Source organism: Apteryx rowi, unplaced genomic scaffold (genome assembly GCF_003343035.1).
Source record: "Apteryx rowi isolate R43461 unplaced genomic scaffold, aptRow1 scaffold_4, whole genome shotgun sequence".
NCBI classification, from domain to species: domain Eukaryota; kingdom Metazoa; phylum Chordata; class Aves; order Apterygiformes; family Apterygidae; genus Apteryx; species Apteryx rowi.
In genome coordinates, this window is record NW_020450529.1 from 8238693 (window position 1) to 8260770 (window position 22078).

General features: G+C 44.0%; 1 protein-coding gene across 2 annotated transcripts in view; it reads left to right on the forward strand.

The window, feature by feature from the left end:
* Window positions 1-22078, forward strand: part of MAGI1 (membrane associated guanylate kinase, WW and PDZ domain containing 1) — a 348309-nt gene that overhangs the window by 162213 nt on the left and 164018 nt on the right. For both annotated transcript variants that reach the window (XM_026074919.1, XM_026074920.1), the window contains exon 2: window positions 16332-16448. In XM_026074919.1, the coding sequence (XP_025930704.1) occupies window positions 16332-16448 (117 nt within the window). The remainder of the gene's footprint in view (window positions 1-16331; window positions 16449-22078) is intronic.

Sequence of the window (22078 nt, forward strand, 5' to 3'; positions counted from 1 at the left end):
AAAAAAAAAAAAAAAAAAAAAATTAAGCTTTCGGTTCTTCCCTTTGTCAGACGCTGAAAGGTCAGCACTGATACAGCGGGATGAAGCCGCAAAAGAAATAAAATGCATAGCGTCGTCTGTAAGCACTGGTGTTTTCAATCCCTATTGATACTTTTGAAATAAAAACTCTGAACTGGTCAGCCCTTGCATTACGTTTGCTTTAATTAAAAAATCAGCGCAGGAAGCTCACGTCCGACTTCTCTAGGATGGCAGAAAGCCCACTAATGTCGCTGTGCTCCGTTGCCCATCGGAGACTTTCTCCCCTTTTGCCTCCTCCGCCGATGGACTTGCACCTTCTGCTTCCCGACAGCAGGTCGCTCGCTGTTCGAATGCAGATGAGTTGAATAAGAGAAAAGCCGGGCTCCCGCTGCTTGTGCCTCCACGCTGGTATGGGAACGTGCTGCAGGCCAGAAAGGAGGCTTGTAAAGAGCTCGAACAGCAGCGCTGCAGCCTTGCGTGCTGTTCTGAGCAGGAGACACTTTAAAACTTTTTAGCAGTAAAGGGGAATTAGAGGAAAAGCCTGCGTATTTGAACACTGGAAGTGCAGGGAGTCCACAAAAGGTTGCTGTCTGTTGTTTTCTTCCAGTAGCATGAAGACAATAACTGCTAAATGGGATGTAAGCCACCAGTTTGATGTAGCATTTTAAGTATACAAGCAGGAGAAGGCTCAAAGTCCTGTCTCTTTAAATTGCAGATAGAAGGCATAAATATTCATTCTGTTCTGTGGCGTCGTCTCCTGCTTCAACCCTCCAGATGATAATTAAGACAATGGAAGATAAAATTTTTTGCTGTATATAATTACATTCAAACCTTAACAAATAAGACATTATTCTGTCCGGTAAACAAAATATAATCATCCTGGCACCCTTACCGAAGGAGAGCTTAAAATAGAAACTCTACTCTTTATAGGTCATGTAAAATGTCATCATCTCTTTCATTATCTGTACTGTTTGGATGAAAAAGAACTGATTAATTTAAAAGAACCTTGGCTTATTTGCTAACAAGGTTATTTTCTCATTGATTGCTAGGAAGTCTAGTTCCTTTGAAATGGGTTTTAAATTGTGGATAAATCAATTGTCAGTCTGTGTAGAAGCACCTGCCCGTTGCGCGCCTGGCAGCGGAGGCTTGTGCGTGCACGGTGCCTATAGAGGCGCTTCACGCGTGCCTTGTTTGAACGAAACCTCCGCATCTGGGCAGATGTGGAAAGGTAGCAACAGGGGAGCGCCGGATCCCAAAAGGACCAGTCTCCAAAGCTGACATATCAAGCAGCCTGTCTCTAAGAAGGAAGATCAACAACAAAAAATATAACGTTAGACCAAGGAGTTAGTATTTTGGCATCAGATCTTATAGCTCCCTGGATAGAAACGTGCAAAAATGCGACATGTCAAAGGCGGTAGGTTTACCGGGCCAACCTCATGCCCTACCTCAAACACCGAAGCGGAGTTTATTTCTAGGCAATGGGGGCCTCCCCCGCAGGGCTTGGTAGCAGAGGGAACCCGGCTGGCACAGCAGCGACCGAAACTGGGGCAATCGCTGCCGGGGTGGAGCTCGGATCTGGGTTCACCTGCAGTTCCCAAATGCCTCTTGTGTTTTATGCCCAAACCCTATGTTATCCCCCCCCTAAAAATCTTCTAAAGTTTCCTCCTTTGTTCATCAGCCCTGACTAAGTCTCAGTGGGAAAGTGGAACTTTGCTCAAGTCCACTGGGCAGTGGTCTGGGCTGTTCCTTTGATAAATATATATATATATATATTTTTTTTTTTTTTTGCATGCTGTTTGTCTGACACTTTTTCTTGCCCATCTGGGAGGTCCTGACCCAAAGTGCTTTTAAGTCAGCAAGACAAATCCCAGTGACTTAATCAGTAGAGGCAGGGCTTTCCAAAGCCCCAGAGTATCTCATAAACCCCAGGGATATTCACTCAGCAGACGTCTGAGGCCCATATCATGCTTCCGTCATTTCTTGCTAGGTCATTTATTGTCATTTGCTAGGTTCAAAATCTTCTCCTCCAGTTGTAGATTGAGTACAAGGGGCTGCAGCGTACCTGTGTTGCCTAAAACCTTCTTTGCTTTGCAGAACCTTTACAGCTTTAACTGTGTGCTCCCAAAAGAAAGAGCAGCATAAAATGAATTTGAGGCTAAGCTGATTAGAGCTTTCCATTTCAGAATCACTGTATAAAAGAACTTCAAATGCATTTGATTAAGTGGGGGAGAAAAATGCTTGTTAGCAAACCAACTAAGAAAATAGAAGGAGAGCGCTCCAAAAAAATAATAATAATTTAAAAAGTTAAGGAGGAAGAATTAGTATTTAGCCACTTAATGCTGATTTTTATTGCTTTCTATTGCATCTTGTCTGTAGCTGGGTTGTCAGAACTCTTCTCAAAAGAATCAGGAAATCAGGTGGCTGGTGGTTTTGCAGCGATGGCTGTAAAGATGCTATTTGAGCCTGCAGATTTGCTGGCAGAATTGCAAATTGGCCAGAACCACAAGTCTGGAGAGCTGACGCTTAAATGGCAAAAGTGGGTACGGGGATGTGGTCTGCTGTACTTGCATCCTGCAAAACAGGGAAAAATCCCATGAAGCCATAGCCAGCAGCAGACCCCAATTAAACACTTCATCCCCGCTTAACCTTTCACAAAAGCAATTCATTGTGGATATGCTAGAAAGCCACTAAGATTGCCGCTAGAAACAGTAATGTAATGGAAATGAAACCAGTGTTTCTTTCCATTTTGAATTCTGGGAATCTGTTATTTTGACCACTTCTGCTCTCGTATTTTCCAGTTAATTGTTTTTAGTGCGAGACGCCTGTGGCTAGGCAGATCTGGTCACACAAGGGTGGCCTCACTTGGGCCTAGCCGAGCAGTCAAAAAACCTGTGTTTTCTTCTTGACTAAGCCAGAATCTGTAAAACTTCATTCTGGAGGTGTCCCTGACCTCTGTCACTTCTGCATGCAAGAGCTCTCTGTTGGCTGTATTGAAATCTGCCTGTTCAGATAAACAGATCCTTTCCCAGATGCTGGGATAGAGAGAGAAGCATAAAACATTACCCATTTTCCCCTATTATCATCTTGATTTCACTTTACCCTTCTTTGGGCTTTGGTCAACTTTTTGTTTTGTGCTTTCTCCCTCAGTTGTCCCTCTCTCTCTGACTTCTGCTGCCGTTGCCCTTTTTTCTCATCTATTGCAGCATTGAAAAGGAGCCCTCTGCTCTGAACGCTCGTCTTGCTCATCCCACGTTAGCTCTTTTTTTCTGCTTCTCAAGAAATTTCACTTCAGACCCAGGACTGCTGCGGAGAGGCTGCTGACAAGCTTCTCTGGCTGGGATGTGCTTACCTGTTTGCTCCCCATGTAAAGATCTAATGTGGGTATTGGTAGCCTTCAATGATCCGCCTGTTTTGGATGAGCATACTAATGCATGTTCCTGCAGCGTGAGGCAAGGAGATACGAGATAAAAATAAGGCAAGTGGTTCCTCAAGTCAAAATGAAATATGCGGATTCTCCAAATTTCCTGGGGGGCTCTGAGAAAGAGAGGGGTTTGGGGCACATGGACAGAAGAGCTTTTCTGGACAGAGCCAGGAACCTCATGAACCTGCTGCCAGGATTAGGGTAGTTGGGCAAGTTAAGACGTAATCTGGAAAGGTGCCATCCAAACTGTGTCTTATTTCTGCAGAAGTGCCATGTTCCTGCAGAATGACTTCATTTTGACAAATGCCATTTCCTGATCAAAAAGCATTCCAGGCAAAGCTTCTAACCCGCTGTGTGCTTGAGTCAGTCTGTTCTCTCCTTTATTCCAGAATTCTGTTTTTCACCAAAAGAGACCACGTCCTTTGATTCTGTTGCAGAACTGCTCTGCTTTACATCTAAAGGAGCCATTTGTATGCTGTTTCTTTGTAATTAAGATTCTTATCCCCCAAAAATGTGTTTTCCATCAAAAATTCCTGCCTTGCACTAATAAATCTAAATCTTGTAGCTATTGTCTCTGGAAATACATATTTTGCTATATGCCACATATAAACATTTATTTCCTGTTTGAGAAAATGCGGTTTTTATCATCTGTAATATTCATATTTGTTTCTTGGGGGGAAAACTTAGGGTGACAGAAACACGATACAGGCAGTCTTAAACACATTAAGAAAACAAGACTTTGCAACCAAGACAAAAAAAAGATGTTTGTTCCAGAGCCTAGTAAGCTTCTTTCATGTATGCCATTTTTTATTGCCAAACTTGCTTTGTATGAGGTATTACATTTATGTTGGAGAACACAGCTGTCCTGATTCATTTAGTTCTTGTTTTTGAATGCAAGTGTTTCACTGTTTTAACTGTTGTTATTGAACAGCCTTTAACGTGGCAGTTCCAGAGGAGGAAGACTGCTCTAGATGGAAGAGAGAGCCCTGAGAATCAGATCGTTTTTATTTTACATAATTGTATGTGGAATAGCTAACAGCAACCTTGCCCTTGTTTACTTAACTTTATCTGACAATTAAGTTTTTCCAATAGGGTATGGTAGTAGTTTATTAAAACTCTCGTAGCAGCCTGGCCTGCTGTAGTTCCTTCTTGCTCCAACCAACTCATTCATTCTGTCAGTGCTTTAAAGTCTTATTTTAGAATTTAATTTCCATTTCCTCCACAAAAGGGAGCCCCACAATGCCGTGCATTGAACTTCTCTTACAACGGAGTCGGCGCATTAACGCTTTCCTCCTGGTGACATTTTCTGAACTTGTGCAGATTCTTGGTCAACTGAGCAACTGAAAAGATGTCGCGCGTTGCGTCATTTTGCTCTGAACTCTTTCAAATTGCTGTTGGATCTCTCTCATTCTTTCAGAGCTTTTACCTGTCCTGTTTAGTACTGTCTTTTGAAATTAGATTTCTACTTTATAAGTCAGAACATTATAGAACTGCTTTGAATCAATTCCTCTTTGAACTGGAACATTTTTTTTCAGGAGAAACATTCAATCTTGATGCAATGTTTTCCAGGGATGGAGAATATCCTCCAACCATCAGGAAGCTGTTCCAATGGTAGACTAAAAATAAAATGAAAATATGTGCAGTCAGAATAATTAATCAGTTTGTCCACTTTCTTAGATCTTGTTTTCCCTTTGTCTACCATGTGAAATTAGAAAAAGCTGCAGTCACTTTCCCTCTAAGCCAGGTTGGTTTGTTAACCAGTGTGACCTCCTTGCTTCATTTTTGCGGCTTCTTGCGCCTCTTATAAAGTGTGCTTAAACAGCTCCCAACTGCTATGCACATTTTTCTGTCTAAATGTTTTTTTTCCCAACAGATTTAGCTCGTAATTATTTTCAGCTTCGAGAGTCTGACTTGCTAAATCACAAAGCATGTTGCCAGTGTGCTTTATGTATGTACTGTATGCTAGTGGTTTGGTGCCTCTTCTGTATGGCCATAAAACATGTGCTTGGAAAAAAAAGAAGTTCCCCTTTAGGTCAGGCTCAGTTGGGCACTCTGAAAAGCATGCAGTAGGATGGGGACCTAAAGCCGCTGCTGTGATACCGCAGCAGGTCTCGGTTCTGCTTTATTTTTGTGGCTGGTCTCTATTCTGAGGAACTCCTAGAGCAGGTTGGAAGAGTAGCCTGTGGCCCTCTGGGGAAAGGGGGGCATTGGGGAAAGAAACCACCAGGTTGCTCTTCCTTTGCTGAGACCCTGGTGCATCTGAGCATGTGTTGTCCAGCCACACAGACTGGGCTGTCCATCTGCGGGTACTTTGAGACAGGGTTTTCCTTACGTTTTTTCCATGGGCTGCTTCTGAGAAGGCAAAATTTTTGGACTGAAAGAGAAACTTGCCAAAAAAAAAGTGGAACGGGGTCAAAATTCTAGCGTTCTGTTGATATGTGCATTTAGTGTGTGCTTGTGGCCTGAGTGTCACAGGTTCTTAACGTTGGATTTTGTGTGCTTGGTACCTCTGGCAATCAGGCCGTTAATATTGACATATGCCAGGGAGGGCAGAGAGAAAGCCTATAAAGCTGTGATTAGTATTCAGAGGTGACCTGGCTGGGCGATGGGAGTTTGTCCCTCCAGCAATCAAGAAAAAGCAAGGATGAAAAGAAACTAGCTTGACTGCTGAAGGAGTTTGAGGTCAGGTTTAAAAAAAACCACCAAAACCTACTACCAATGCTTAAATTATGAAGAAGGGCAAGCAAAACCCAAAGAATACAAATCACTGCTCAGAATCCTCAAATACTGGCCTATATTTCACCTTTTCTATCCCCCACTTTTTTGGAAGAATCAATCAAATGCTGTATTTAGGGAATGTCTTGCAAATTTTGCAAATATTTTCCTAGTGCTGTTCTAGAAAATGAGTTTGTCAGCATATTGTTATGTGGGGCTTGTTCTGCTAAGCATTGTAATGCCGTCTGTTTCTCAAGCTGATTTGGCTTTTACAGCTCAAATATTATATCCTGCTTTTGGAACATATGGCAACTTCTTTCAGGAGACATTCAGAGATATGCATCTCATTTCCAGAAACGGGTCGTTGCCTTTGACTGAAAGACTGAGTGCTTTTCATCTTGATTTTTTTTCCCCTGTTGTTCTTGTTGCTGTAAATTTTCTTCTTCGCCCTCTGCTCTGCATCCATTGCCTCCCCTAAGCCCTCCCTGGATAACTGCTTCCCAGAGGAGGACACACTTGCTGGCTGCTTTGCATTGGAGCAAAGAAAAAGAAGCGACGCTCCCTTATCCAGGCTGCAACGCAGTTTTGTAGAGTGGGTGCCTGTGGCAAATGCTGTTACGTGGCTCCCGTGTAGGGAGCGCTTTCCTGCTGGAGCATCCCTGGAAGTGAGGGCTGCTTGCGTAGCCCGGTCTGTGTTCATTGATAGCGAAGACGCCCGAGCCATTCAGCCTGCATCCTGCCCGGCCGCGCACGGGAAGAGGCTACATCCCATGCCGCTGCTCGGTTACAATGATTTCATTCTGCATTCATTTCAGATGTGTAGGAGGGATTTTTTTTTTTTTTTTTTAAGCCTACGTGGCAATGTTAATGATTCTTGCCGCTAATGACCGTTTCATACTCCTCTTTGCGTTTCCTTGTTAGAGCAAGCCGCGCAACTAGCCCCGGCACAGCAGCGTCTTTGTGCGCGAGACAAAATGCATTCCTGGGAGGAATGACTCTGCTTCTCAAAGTTCACCTCGGGATGTGACTTTCAGTAAAGTTTCGGAGAGCTGAGGCTTTGCTCTGGGCACTTGGTTTAAGGTCACTGCCAACAGGAAGCGTTTACGAACATGACGTTAATGTTGCAGCTTGATTGTCAGCCAGTTAACTTAAGCCTCTAGTCTAACACTGATCTGGCCACGGAACTGTCTAAGCTATTTAGGATGATGCTAATCCAAATTTCATTGAAAACAGGTCCAGGGGATGTTGCTTTACTTTGTTCTTCTTTCCACCCTACCTCCTCCCCGAGCTTTCCTGTGTTAATTTTATCACGTGCATGGCTATTATTTAGTATTGTGGGTTATCCTGGACATTTTTCATTTTAGTAAGAAAATGTCCTGCATTTGTGATCTCAGCAGCTTCCATCTCCACCTTGGCTCCCCTCGCTCTGTGCTGTCGATTGCCGAGACCCTTTGAAGGCCTGGCCTCTCTCCCTCCCTCCCTCCCTCCCCGCGTGTTTGATGTGCGTTCTTCAAAGTGGGAAAGGGAAACAAGAAGCTGAGCCAAGAGCAAGGAGCTCGCAGCTATTCCTCAAAACCAGCTTGAGGGAAGAAGGAGGGTTTCAGTGAGGCTGAACAGCACTGGTTAACCTCCAGCTCTTAATTAGTTATGTTAATGATTAACCAGGCTGCAAGTGGAGAAGCACCTGGGCTGGCTCTGCATTTGCCAGCTCATGTGTGGATGCAGTAAAGCTGTGTTTAGGAGGCTCTGTGCCTGACCGGCTCTGGTGAGCTGCATGTTTTCAGCTGCCTGTATTTTTGCTTCACTTGTGCTATCCCGCTCATCTCTTGGATTTTCAGCCCTCCTACACTTTCCTGGGGCAGGTCCAGTTGCTGCTTTCAAGGCAGAAATGTCGTTCTTTATTCAGCATCATGGTGCTACAGGCTCAGTATGGACATAAAATGTCAAATGTTTTGAGAGAGGCAGAAAACACCTTCATATTCCTCCTTGCTCCTTTACTTCAAGCTAGGACCCCTCTGCATGCAAATCTGCTACCAGCTGCAGCAAAATAGTTACCTTCCAAGGTACCTTCTTGAGGTAGAAAGATGCATTTTCTCCTGTCCTTCATGCAGTAGCTCTTAGATGACAGCTCTGGGCCCAGACAAATTTCCCTTTGAAGCACTAGGAAAACTGAGCCCAGACTGGCGAGGTGTTTTTATATCGTGAGGGCCTTTAAATGGGAGGGCGAGCGAGGGTCTCGTCCAGGAGGTTTCAGAAATGTGAGGCTGAAGTCTCAGGGCAGCGGAAACTTGGAAAGGCCCCAGGGAAGGCAGGCTGGACCTCCTGCCCCGTCTGCTGGGATTACTGACCTGCTGAGTTTGCTCGGGGGCAACAGAAGTGTATTTATCGCAGGTGCTCACAGTTTTCAAGACCAATGTACAAATGATAATATTTTTGCTTTTCAACCTCTAAGCTTGAGTGCTGTATTATTTTGTGGCACGTCGCAGCCGAAAGACTATTTGTTTGAATTTATGCTAGAAATATGGGTCATATTACTGTGCAGAGAATAAGGTGAAGCACCCTGCGAATACAGGAGATTAGGTTAGGTGCTCGCAGAAGAGTTTCACCAGGAATTTATGACCTGTTAAGTGCATTTCTTTAGCAGCAAATGCTGAATTACCACTTCAGTGCTGGTTCATTCACCCGTACGGATTGGGAGCGATACCAAAAGGTGCTGCGCCAAGAAAGCTCTGGCCTGTTCTTGGTTCTGAGCACTGCCTGCAAGCTTGGAGTGAATACGTCTCCTTCAGACTCTCAATTTACACCTAAAATAATATTTTAAGAAGTTCTGTTAGTAATAAAGTAACAAGTGTTATTCATTCTTCAGACAGGAATTACTAGCCGTGCTGAAGCGATCTCTGCTGATTCAGCAGCCGGGCTGCTGCTGAAGTCTTAAACGTGCTCCGTCAAAGCTGAGTTTTATTGCTGTGTAGGTAGTTCATCCTGTAACTTTATGCAATTCTTTATGGTACAGCCCTCCAGCTTATCATAATTTCCTTCCACTGGAAGGATTTTGCAATGGATGTGACTTTGTTGTTTAGGCATAAAAATTGGAAAGTATTTTATGTTTTGTTCCAGGAAGGTAGGTGAGGGACGGGCAGTCGTTTTGGTCTGGTTGTGGTGTGTATTTGTTAAAATAATGGCACCGTGTGGGCTGCGTTCCTGCTAGTTCATCTATCCAGAGAGCTGCTGTAGCAGAAGGGTACCGAATGGGAGGAAGGTTGGGGCTGTACGTGGCATTTCCAGCAAAGATCTGGTCTGAACTCTCAGTCCAGGAGTCTTTGTCAACAGAGACTATCCAAATCGGTGCAAAAGTGACCACCTGCAATCTTAAATGAGGCTGTTGGAGCATTTATGTGGGACATTCGAACCTCTGGACTGTGGGGGACTTGTTTGTACCCAGCACTGAAAGATTCATTTATGTGTTTGCTTGTTTGTTTGTTATTGAGGGGGGAAAAATAGAAAACAAAACTGGAATCAAATTGGGTATCTGCTGAGCCATGTTAATTGTTAAGCCAAACTCCCATGGCAATGTTTAAATATATATTTTTTTTTTTTTAGCACACTGAGCCATAAAAGGCTTTTAAGTTTCTTTGTGTTAGGAAAATGTAGTAGCAATTAATTTACCAACATGTTGTGGGTTTACAAGGTACCTTCATTTCATGGGTGACTGGAAGATAGCACATGCTTAGATTATATTGAATTTAAGAATCAGCATGAATACTTAAGGCTTTTAAATAGAATATTTTTGCTCTGTGATCTTATTTGAACTTTTGTTGGCCAGCGATGAATATTTTGCATCTTACTGTACATCCTTATGTCTTTGACCTCACAGGAGACACAAAATAACAAAAGCAGGTACTGGATTTATTTACTTATTAGTTCTTGCACTTAAAACAAGAAGACAAACAAAAACATGATGATGTATTTGGTGTCTTCTCCCCAGCATCCCCATGACAAATGGCTCTTGGAGCAGTGTTAAACTCTGACCTTAGAGCCACAGGAGTAATGAAACTGTGATCTGCCAGATGTGACACACTTGTTTTACATAAATCACTCTCTTTTGTCATTGCTGGCATATGGCCAATGAATCTTCTAATTATTGAATGGCTTTTATAGGCCCGTTATTTATAATCACTTCTGGACAGCAGCTGGAAGACAAGGATGGGACGGAATGAAATGATAGCACAAAATATCATCATTTGTCTAACAGCTACTGGGGTTAGGAATATTTGATGATGTGGTTACCAGCGCACAGTCTTGCTAAATGATAAAAATCCACTCAGCCTTCCTTTTGTCTCCTGCGGTGGGCTGCTGCCTAGTGGGCCTTGACGTGAAAATTATTATATTAATTGATCCAGAAACAGAATAGAAATCTCTGCAGATATTCAGAAAATAAATGTGCAAGTGTCAGGGCCACCTTTGAACCTAGATCTCCCTAGGACTTGGGGAAAATCCATTGCAAGGACTGGTAAGACGCTGTGCTGAATGCAGGGGTGATGCCCGGGCACTACGGTCGTGCTGCGTTGTACAGAAATGTTTCCAGAAGTGCCTTCTGCTCCCCGGGAGCCCTGTCTTCCCCCCTTGTTTTTGGAAAGAATCTAACAACAAACTTGGAAATGTGTTCGGTTGCTTTGTTAATATTTTAACATTTCTCAAAGAAACCTAGATGGGTCTTTTGAGAGATGGGTTTAAAACCAGCTTACGCTAATGCCCTTCTTCCTAAAGGGGAGCTATTTTGGCTCTGTTAATAGATGTGTTTGTGCTGAGTCCTGCCTGCTGGTTAGAGCAGCAGCCCTGGATGGAGAGAGGGCCGTGACCGAAACCTCCCCGTCTGTAAGGCGAGCCAAGGGAGGATGCAAGGCAAGTCGCTGCTTTGGGACATGTGAGCTGCAGGTTCTCTGCTGTGTCTCTAAACGAGGGGATTTTTTCCCCCTCATCTACGGTTCTGCATTTTGTAGCACAGAAATCAAACCCTGCCAACCAGGGTAACTTATTCACGTTCGTTAAATATCTTCAGATGGAGATCCTCAGATGAAAGACAGCATGTTATAATCAGGGGTTTATACTGCAAATCCAACATGCAATCTTTGTGTCTTTAAAAAATTCCCTCGCAATGCAGACATCAGGCTGCAAGAGTCTTAATCCAGACGACTCTATTGCGCTCTTATCCCTTTAGCGAGGCCTTTAACCTTGCTCTGCCTCGTGGCCCGGTTGATCTGCCATGGTCTGTGTCTGGCCCCGGAGATGCCTTCAGCTAAAGAGCGCTTTTATGAAGAGATGCCCGTCAGAAGGGGGCTTCTGTTGTCAATCAGGATGGATAATGGTTTTTTTCCAGTTCAGATGCCATCAGCCAGTGCAAATATGGCAATTGGTGGCCTTCCTGAAGAAGGGTAAAGCAAAAATGATGTGCTAGTGTGTACCTGCTTTTAGGAGTGTATTATAGGTCAGAGACCACTGTGCCCTGGCCCTGCCCCGTCTTTGCACAAGTGTCTCTAGGCTCCGTCAGAGTTTATCACAGAATAAATGGGATAAAACCAGCAGCAGTAATTAATATAAACATGTAAGCTTATGAAACGTCTGTTGAATCCCAGTTTTCAAATACATAAAACATGAGTTCACAATATATACCTTCAGCATACAGGTATTGCGCAGTTCTGGCACGGACCAGCTACCAGCTGGCAGGAAGGTGCCGTCAGCCCTTGGATGTTTGCGTGCAGCTTTTTCTTCCACAACCTCAGCTCTTGCTTGGTTGCTTAGGCAGTTTCCTTTCTTTATTGGAAGCCCGTATGTCAAGGTGACAAGAAGCTTTCGGCTCCCCAGATGTGCACTGCTGTTCCCTGGCAATAGCGGGCTTGGGAGAGGTGGATATTCCTAGGCAATAACGATAGAGTTAGATGGTCGCGTCTGAAGCTTTTTCCCTTGCAGAAATCGGAAACTGTAGTAACAAGCGTCAGCGCACAATTCAAAGCATGGTTTCTCTAGCGACTTTTATATTGGGGAACTGTTGGAGGATAAATGTGCGACGGAGGAGTGAGGCTTTGAAAGAAATGTCTTTAGAAACAGTTGATATTCTTCATTAATCACAACAACATCTAGGTTACGTACATATCTCTGCAAAATTGAAAAGGACCCTTTATTGTTTCTCGGGACTCTGTACGTCAGTAATGCTACTTTTTCCATGAGAAATGTTTTGTTTCCCCCTTGGGTTTTTTTTTGCCGCTAAAGTATTGCCATTACAACGTAATGGTTTGGAAGGGCAGTTCATGGTCTCTAAAATGCAGCCTAATAATTAAGAAAACTGACCATGAAGACGCACGCGGTAAGTTTTCCTTTGAGATCAAAGGCAGAGAAGAACGTTTCGGATAACAAGGTGGAAACGTCTCAGGTTTGGGGTAGTACGATGGGGAGAGAAGCAGTGGAAAGCTGGTTCTCTGGCTGTATCTTGAGATAAAGGCAGGCGTTGGTTTCATTCAGGGGGAAAAAAGGAGGAAAGTGTTGCAACAACAGAAAAATAATTTTAGAAGATTTTAAATATGAATTTTGTTGAGCTTAGTAGGGAGGGAAGGTTTTTTGCATTTTTTATGTCTAAATTTCTAAAACTAGGTATGTCAGCCCAGTTTTGTTTACAGAAATAACAAGGCGATTTTTCTGTGGGCAAATAAAAGTATTTGCGAGAAGCTTTGGCCAGGAGGCGGAAGAGCTGAGCGCTGGCTGCAAAGACTTGCAGCCTCTGGTTCGGACGCACGCTGGCTCTGGGTTGCGTCTTCTGCTCCTCGGCCGCTATCGCCGTGGGATCTCTTCACAGGCATTTAGCAAAATAAAAAAGAAGGATCTCCAAATCGCAGGCTTAAGATCCCATCTCCTTGAAATCAGAGGAGTGTTTTAAAGTGCGGTATACTTCTACTTAATACAGCTCATCTCTAAGGAAACCAAAGGCAGGTATATTCTTCAGCACGGCTTATGTACAGAATTAGACTTTGCAAGGGGAGGACTTCTGCTTAAAATCACGTGTTTCTGGCCACTGGCCCTTAAGCGTGACCTGACGACAGCTGGTGCTGGCGCCTGCTCGGTAATCGCAGTATGAGACGCGTGCCCTCTCCAGGCTGAGCTTGCTTTCGCTCCCAGCGGTGGGCTCAGCAACTGCCCGCCAAGGTAGGGCTGCAAGAAGCTTCCCCCCCCCCCCCCATCAGGAATTTTCTGGAATTGAGCAACAAAAATGTGGCTTTGCAAGTTCTATTTTTTTTAGATGAAATAAATGCAGTAGAAATGAGCATCGCCGTGAGCTCCCCGGGGGGGCACGCGTGCGGGTGTAAGCATTGCCATAGCCTCGGTTTCTGCAACCGCCACCTTGGCCGGTGCTGGTGACTCGGCTGGGAAATTCCAGCTACCGCATAAACCAAATATCCAAACGTTCTAGCAGGGGCCGTAACAGACTCGGGTGGTCTACGCAATGGGTGCAGAGGGAAGCTAAAAGCAGTCAGCGCCAGTAAATTGCAAACTTTGTGTGGTCAAACAGGCCCCAGCTTGGCAGAGCCTGGTCACCTCTAGATGTTGTGAACCTAAATCACTGAATCAGGAATCGCGCTGCCTTTCAGGAGGAAGACGTGTAGTTATGACGTTATGGGAGACATGTAGTTCAGTGCATTAATTTCTTCACTGGAATAAGCTCTTGCATTATGTCCAATCTGTTTGTCATATTTAATTTTTTGCTGTGAATGACCACCTTGTCTTACATCATCTTGTGCAATTTTTGTAGTGTAATAACTGGAGACTATTAGAAAGCGGGGTGATGATCTGCTGCTCCTCAGGGCGGGGGCATTGCTGGCGTAACTCAGCAAAGTACGATGAGATAATTTTATCTGCCTTCCTTTCGGTTTTTGTTGTTTCCACCATTTCTCTAATGAGCAGCATCTTGGTCTTTGGTGTAAGAAACAAAACAGTAGAGAAATGCTTTCTGCTTCTCCTTTTTGACTGATGGCGTATCTTTACGGGGAGCTCAGTGTTGGAGACTCAACAACATTTTAAGGCTTCTTTTGACTCCCAGAGTATTGATTAGTAGCACACCTCCCAAACGGAGTAGCGCTCTACACAGCTCTGAACGAGATAATTGCCTTAAATTTAAGTATTGCAAATTTGGGTTTGTCTACAGTGTATATAAGTTCTTGTCAGTCTGTGAATAAATATATACCAGAAAGTCTGTATTTATTGATTTTTTTGAATGTTGCAAAAAAGATCACATAATTCATGTTTTTTAAAAAAAATCTTTAAAATTTTACCTTTTTTTAATAGTTAGGCCTGCTGCATAAAGCTTCCTTCCCTCAATATTAAATGTAATTTTGTTTAAAATAAATGCTGTTTGGAGAACTGTGTGGTCAATACAAATCACCTGTTTATTTTTAGAATTGGACTTGGTTTTAAAAACCAAACTATTCTGAAAACCAGAACTTCAGGGGAAACGTTGCAGGGCTGCAGCAGGCATATATAGACTGTTCCCGCCTGTGTGCGTTTAATGGTCTGCACTATTTTTCTTGTTTGCTGCTGCCGCCTCCCAGACCCGCTGTCCAACTGCGCTCCATTGCAGTGTTATTACTCTTGATTTGTTTTGCAGCGGTTCCCAGAGGCTCCAGCCGGGAATCTGCAAGCGCGATGCTAGGTTTGCTGTCGACGCAGATTGAGATGGCCTCTGCATTACATATTTGCAATCAAAAAAATCATAATGCAAATAGTAAAAGGACATAAAAAACAGCTGTGCGGGTTCAGAGCAAGGTCCGTGTGGCCCAGCCTTCTGGCTCCTGCTCTGACCCTAAATTGATGCCTAGGGAAGAAAAAGCACAGGGCAAGATATTTGATATTCCCCCAGTGCTTCTCCCAGTACTGTCCCAGCTACAAGCAATTCATTTTCAGCTCGAAGGATTTCTTAAGCCCTCTGCAGAAAACCTCCATGGGGGTCTGTCCCCCAAGTGCTTTTCCAGTGTCCCCTTCAAGCTCCTCCAGAAGCTTCTTGCATCTACGATGCTCTCTAGCAAGGAGATCTGCCACAGCCTTTGCAAAGAACTGCCTTTTTGGGGTGGTTTTGTACCCAAAAGAGCTCCTGTTAACTTTGATGTCTCCTCGTTCTTGCATTGGCAGAGCCAGGGAGCAGTCAGTCCCTAGCCACCCTCCCGGGATGCTGGAGACAGATGTCCCCGCAGGGCTGCAGAGTCCCCGTCTACTCTCTCTTCCCTTCTGTGCCAGCTGCTCTGTGCTTTGATCATCCTTGTTGCGTTTCTCTGAACCTTTTCCAATATTTTCTAATAATTTTTTGAAGAATGAAAGGATTTCTATCTCTATATATTCCTGTGGGGGTGTTTTTGCTTTTCAGTCAAATTAATGTCAACATTATTTCAGGTTTCGAAATACTTCATTTCTGGGAAGAAACTTCCTTAGGTCGCTCCAATCTGTGTGTTCTGCTCCAAGAAAGGATGTGGTGTTCTGGCAACTAGCGATGTTCATTAACGACTAAGTTCCCTTTTTCTTCACTTGTCTGTCTTCGTTCTCAGACAGTTCTGGAGGTGTTCAAAACTGAACAGAGAAATGAATAGATTTAAGTATTGAGTATTAGTCTGTCTTTTTTTATTTATTTATTTTTTTAAGGACTTTGGGCACTCTTGACTCCTTCAATCAGTTCTTTGCTAACTTCTGCTGTGTGCTGGGGTAGATCCCAGCGCGAAGCGTTGCAATTGCTCGCTTTGCCACGTTTGGCCATGCTGGTACCTCTCGTGGAAGCAGCCTTTGCCTTCTGTCCGTCCGCCCCGCTCACCCTCCAGTGAGCTGCAAAAGCAACAGTCTGCCTTTATTATTTTTCCTCTTTTTCGCATCATCCGTCTTTCTCTGTTCAGACAAATAAGTGATAAAAGGGAGCGATGATCTTTTTAACGCCACAGGAAGAAAGATGGGTTATGAGACAAGCGAGACCTCTTGTTTACAGCGAGTTATTTTTGGTAATTAGCTGTTTGTAGGGGAAGATGAGCCTCCGCTCGTAAAGTCAGCATGCCATAATTTAGGGGACTCTGAATGGAAATCTAATGTTCATCTGAATTGGAAATGGTAATTGTGTGCATTTAGCAATAAATAAATGGCTGTGTTTTCCTTGCAGGAAGCCGACTGAACAAAGACCTGAGACACTATCTCAACCAGCGGTTTCAGAAGGGATCGCCGGATCACGATCTGCAGCAGACTATTCGAGATAACCTCTATCGCCATGCTGTGCCTTGTAAGTAACGAGAAAGCTCGCCGGGTGGATTGCCCCGAGTGGAATCGCGTCTTCCGGAGGCGGCGCGCGTGGCTCCGGGAGAGCTGTGGCTTGCCGCTCGGGCGGGTGGCTGGTTCCCTGCGGGCAGCTGCGAAGGAGACGCTGGCGCGAGAAACGGCTTGGGCCGGGGAAAGCGGCCGAGCGAGCGCAGCCATCACCGCGGCTGTGCCACGCGAGGGGGCGAGGAGCGGGGAAACGGCAGCCGTTGCGATGGAGAGTGACTTTCTGAGGGCTTGCATTAGCAACTTTCTCCGTCACTATCATTATGGTGCAGTTTTTTTGTTTTTTTTCTTAAAATCTTTGAATAAGAACCTGCCTTTATTTTTATTTCATCAGTGGGACTTTATTTTTGCTGCTTTATTTCACTTGTGAAACTGAGCAGCGTTTTGTGGCTGGGTGCCATAGAAACAGGACACTGCCGCTCTCGGAAGGTCATCTTCGATTCAAGTAGGAGATAAGCAGCAAGAGTTAGTGAAGCTTTTAAGAAAGGTATGCCCCTTTTCACTCAAAAAGCAACCAGGAGGAAAACTGAGAAGTTGAGAGTGGCATTCTTCAGAAGTTCAGAATCTTTACCCAAAATCAGACTGTCCTTGGATCTTTGGGAAGAGGTGCGGAGAGTGGAGAATGATCCTTCTTCATTGCGCCTGTTTTGCATTCTCCACCTTCCAAGAGAACCTGTTTTATACAAAAAGTTTTTTTCTCTTTAGACCTTAATGAACTCTGGGAATAACGTTGTGCTTTTCAAATCAGGTTGGGAAAAGAACTAGCAAACATCTTGGTTGTAGCATATTGGAATGAGCAGCAAAACATTTTAGGTTTTCTGTCTCTACTTGAATCAGAGGTTGTTTATGCTGCTGCAGTTATATAAATACTGAATAATGATGTTGCCACTTAAAATCAGCATTTGCCAACAACCACATAATGATAGCTAGAATAATAGTCATTTTCCATCTAAGTGTTGCATATGGGAGAACTGTGTAGGACCACAGTTAAAATTGTGTGACAACACTGATAAGTGATGATTCTTTAAATGACAAATGCTGTATATCACTGTTGAGTTTATTCTCATTTTATCAGTGGACAGTATGGGCTGAAGTACCTTTCGAATGCTGTGCATGGGCGTAAAGAATAAACATTGATTATTATTTTCTACTGAACATTTCCATTTTGTCAACCTGAAATACGGCTAGTCTTCGGTCGTCTAAGTTGCCTGGCTGCAGGTTTTTAAGGCAAACTGAACAAAGCGCTTCTAGGAGCGTAAACACGGTGTCAGGCTTGGTAGATGCAACGTGTTGATGCTAACGTCCTTCCGCACTTGGGTTTTATTCCAGTTTCTGAAACAGCAAGGAAAGCAAATGAGCGTAAGTTCTGTGGAAGTATTTTGTGTGTTACCGAAGTTACATTTTCAAATACTTTCCACTGGTTCTTCTCTCTGATTTATTGAACTTGATGGTGAGCTAAATTCCTTGGACTCAGAGAAGGCTTCTGATTTAAAATTAAGACCAGCGAAAGTGATTCCTGCCTTTTAAAAATAGGAGGGGGAGATGTGTGTTGTCCTTGTATTAATAAGAACATCAGCACTCACGTTGCATTCATGAATCAAACAGAAAAAGCTGAGAAGGGGAGTTAGTTATTGTGCGTCTCCATGGTTGCTGAGTTGTAAAGCAGGTAACATTTAATTTTCTCTTCATGTACTGTGGGCATGGTATCAGCAATAGTTTTTAGAGAATGATGCTAATATTCATGTGTGAATTTGCAAGAGGCTACTGTACACATGGTAGGTCAGGATGCTTTACAGGTCTGGAGATTAATCTAGCTGCACGCTAATGTTTTTATTCCTTGGGACACGTGACCAGTAAATCCAGAGCCCTGGACCAATCTCTAGTGCTAATGGATTATGAGGTCTTGTATTTTGAAACTGGAATTCCCTGCTGATTATGTGGTGAAGGCGAACAAGAACCCAAGGTCACTTGGACTGAATGTGCTTGGACTGCCAGCTGCTTTTTGTTGTACTAACGAAGGGCTAAATGAAGGGACAATTAGGAGAAAGGCAATGTTAACCAGTTCTTCCCCAAAATTTTATTAAGAATCTGATGTGGTTCAGCTCTAACTAGTTTAGTAGAGGCTGTAAGAAAACATAAAGGGCTTCTGTTTCTTGCACCGCTGTGTGCAAGTTGGGTGCTTGGCCAGCCCAGGAACGGAGCAAAGATGAGGCTGTAGCTTTCGTAGAAGAAGCAGGTCAAGCAGTGGGGAGGGAAGAGTGCGGAGAGTTCAACTTGTCCTGGTATTTCATATGATGACAATGATACACTGCTTAAGCTTCATTTAGATTTTTACTTCAGGAGAGTTTAACTCTTTCCTGTGTTCTGAGAGAGCAGAGGACTTTGTTTCTTGTCCCTAAACACAGGAGCTGTCTGTAAAGAAATGAGACCATGAAATGCACCCAGAAGGGAAGTATTATCCAAAGCAGCAGATGAATTGCACAGTTATTCTTGCAAGCTGAAATCTTAAAGAGAGATCTTAGATGCAAAGCAAAGTGTCACCTCCAGAGCTCAGATGAGAAGGACCGCATAGCCCTGACCCTGCTCCAGGTGGACCAGCGCTGCTCAGCCTTGGTAGTAGCCCTCCCTCTGCTCCTCACTTTCTTCTCCCCCTCCATCAGGCTTCCTCCAGCTCTTCATACCCTCAGCTCGCTGCTCCCCGCTTGAGCTGGTATTTGCTGCAAAAATCTGTAGTAAACAACAGCTGCGACAAGCTTCCTGGTGACCTTGCCGTTTGGTTGTTGTGCCATCTCGAGTGCTCTGCTGTTACTATCACACCAAACCCACGAGGTTTATTTACAGGCCCAAAGCATTCTGCCCTGGAGTTTACAGCTTTATCATCGTAATTTAGGACCTGGCCAGTGTAAGGAAGAGAGGCTCAGGACACCTTATTTATGTACAAGGACGGTGAATAAACACTGTTGAAGGCATGCATTTACAATGTACAAACCTTTGAAAGAGTTAGTGCAGTTCAGCCACTGAACTGGGTTTTATTTCAGCTGAACCAATTGTTTGTTGTTTCCTTTGTTTTTTTCCTGCTGCTCACATTTCACCACTGACTTCATATATATGTGCATATATATATGTGTGTGTATGTATTTTTTCTTCTGCTTAAGAGAAGTTGGCACCTTGAACTCAAGCAAGATTATTCTCCTTACTCGTTCAGATAAATAACTATTCTCATTCCTAGCATGTAGGATCCACTGTCAAAACTAGAAAAAAAACCCTCAAATACATCATCCAGATTAGCAAGATGTTGGTCCCGTTTCTAGCTATCCCTTTTGCCTCGTTCCATTTTGAAGCACCACATTTTTTCTGTTTTCTGACATGCCTGATGAAGACCACCAGAAATAATGCTCCATTTGTAGGCTAGGTAATGGCTCCATTGAGCTTGGAGTAGACGGCGAATTGGCAACAATTTCATGGTTACTGATTAGACACGACCGTACCACAAGTGCTTTGGCTGATGCGGAGACTTTTCCCACAGCTTATTTCTAGTGTGGGTTTTACTTAGGTGGGGAAAATTGAGCTGGAATAAGGTCTAAGAGCAAAAGTGCAGGTTTACCAACTGTGTGGGGCTGCTTGCTGGGGCACCCCGTGGCGTGTCTGAGCTCACCTGGCCTAACAGAAGTGGATGTGACTTTTACTACACCTGATTTTGGGGGCGGCTGTGAGTCTGTGGGATGGAGTAAGCGTGCCAATGTCTTGGTATTAGGTTTCGCAGAGCTTTTCTGGCAGTAGAACTCCCCAAAATAGGGTTGGTATGTCCATGAAGGTTTACTTGGTGGAAATAGTGATTAGCTGGGAGGACGTGCAGGACTACCTCCGTGCTACTGCATCCTGAAGAGGTGTTTCCGAGCAGCTTTACTTTGGGATATCTGTGCAATGGCGTTAATTGAGAAAGATGGGCGATAGCAACTTAACTTTAATGTTATGGTGCAGCAGCGTGTCTAAACTGCCGTTCATGGCAGGCTGAGCAGACAGGATTATCTCCCATGTTTTGAAATGATGGTAGAGCACATCTGTTTAAAATAAAGCAGCAGTACTGGCTATTTGTCCTAGTTGCTTATTCTCAGCAACATGACAGCAGTTTTCTTTTCATAATGTATCAAGAAGAATCAAAGAGATGATATGATTTTCATAAAAGCTTATCTCAGTGTGACTTCCCCTCCCAAAGCACATTTACTTGACTCTCCACTTGGTTGAGCCCTGTGTGACATGCCGTGACAGCTCTGCTGGTGGGCCTGGCATCTGGCCTCTCCACCTTCACTTGCCAAAGCCATGGACGTGGTGCAGGCACGACTGAAATAACACATCAGTAGTCACCTCCCTGTCCATGTAAATTCTGCGTTTGTCTTATTTAAGTACTGTATGATTCCTTCCTTTGCTGCCTGGCTGTAGTCTTCAAAAGCAAAGTCAGGAAAATGAAAGACCTCTTTGACTGCAGATGAAATGGGGACAATATAATGGGCAGCCCAGAGTTCGGTCTTAGATGTTATCCTAGAATCTCCGGGGCAATTTTTTTTTCTTCCCCAAACAGGCTTTTGAAACCCCAAGAGGTCATTATTCTACACCTGATTCACTTTTTCCAAACAAGTACAAGCCCTGTGATTAATTGGCTGGAGAGCTTAATGTTAGAGAGGTAGCGCTTATGTTTCTGCCGTCTGTTCTCTCACCTTCCCCAAGTTTGATCTTTTCCTGCACCTTCAATTACAGAACCCCAGCTCCGATCGTCATCATTAGTCTTGGAGGGGAGCAAGGAGCAAACCAGGAAGGAATGGATAAAAATCAATAGTGTCAGTGCCGAGTGATCTGTAAGGAGGCTTAGCAAAAGGCAGCAACACCCAGACACCTGGCTGGTGTGAGCTCTCTCGTGTTGCAGTGGGAAATTTGAGATTTGGGGTTCTCCATCCAGGCGATTTGCTGGTGCAAACTCTCGTTCCAAAATAAAGCCGATAATATTGAGCAGGGAAACTTTGCGGTGTATGTGGGAGAGAGGTTCCTAAGTGGATGCTGAAGACCGCAGTGAACTCTGGAGTATGTGTGTTCATGCATAATTGAACCTCCCGATATAAAAATAAAGGCCGCTGAGGAAGCGTGCGCGCTCTGCGTTCATCCCCAGCCTGGGGTCTCCAGCGTGTGGATTGAGTTGGGCACGTTCTCCTCCCTGAGCATAGCTGCTCCTGTGGTTGGAGGAGCTGCTAGTAACCACAGTCGTCTGCCTCTGATGATGGACCAGGGAGACTAACGGGCCTGGGTGTTAGCAAGCTGTTGCCAAACTTGCAGACTTCCTAGGATAGTTTTGAAAATCCTTTAGTGCTGACTTCTCCAAGAGTATTTCTGACCTTAAAAATGCATTGACAAGAAGGCATGCAAGCTGTCTTACATGTGATACAGATCTTCAGAATATTAAGTATAATAGTCTGTCTATATCTATATTGAGTAAAATAGTGTATCTATATGCTGGGAAAAATTCTTGAAGTGAAAGACCTTTATATTACAAGTGTATGTGTTTTACATGTGGGGGGATAAGTGAGACAATTTCAAAAT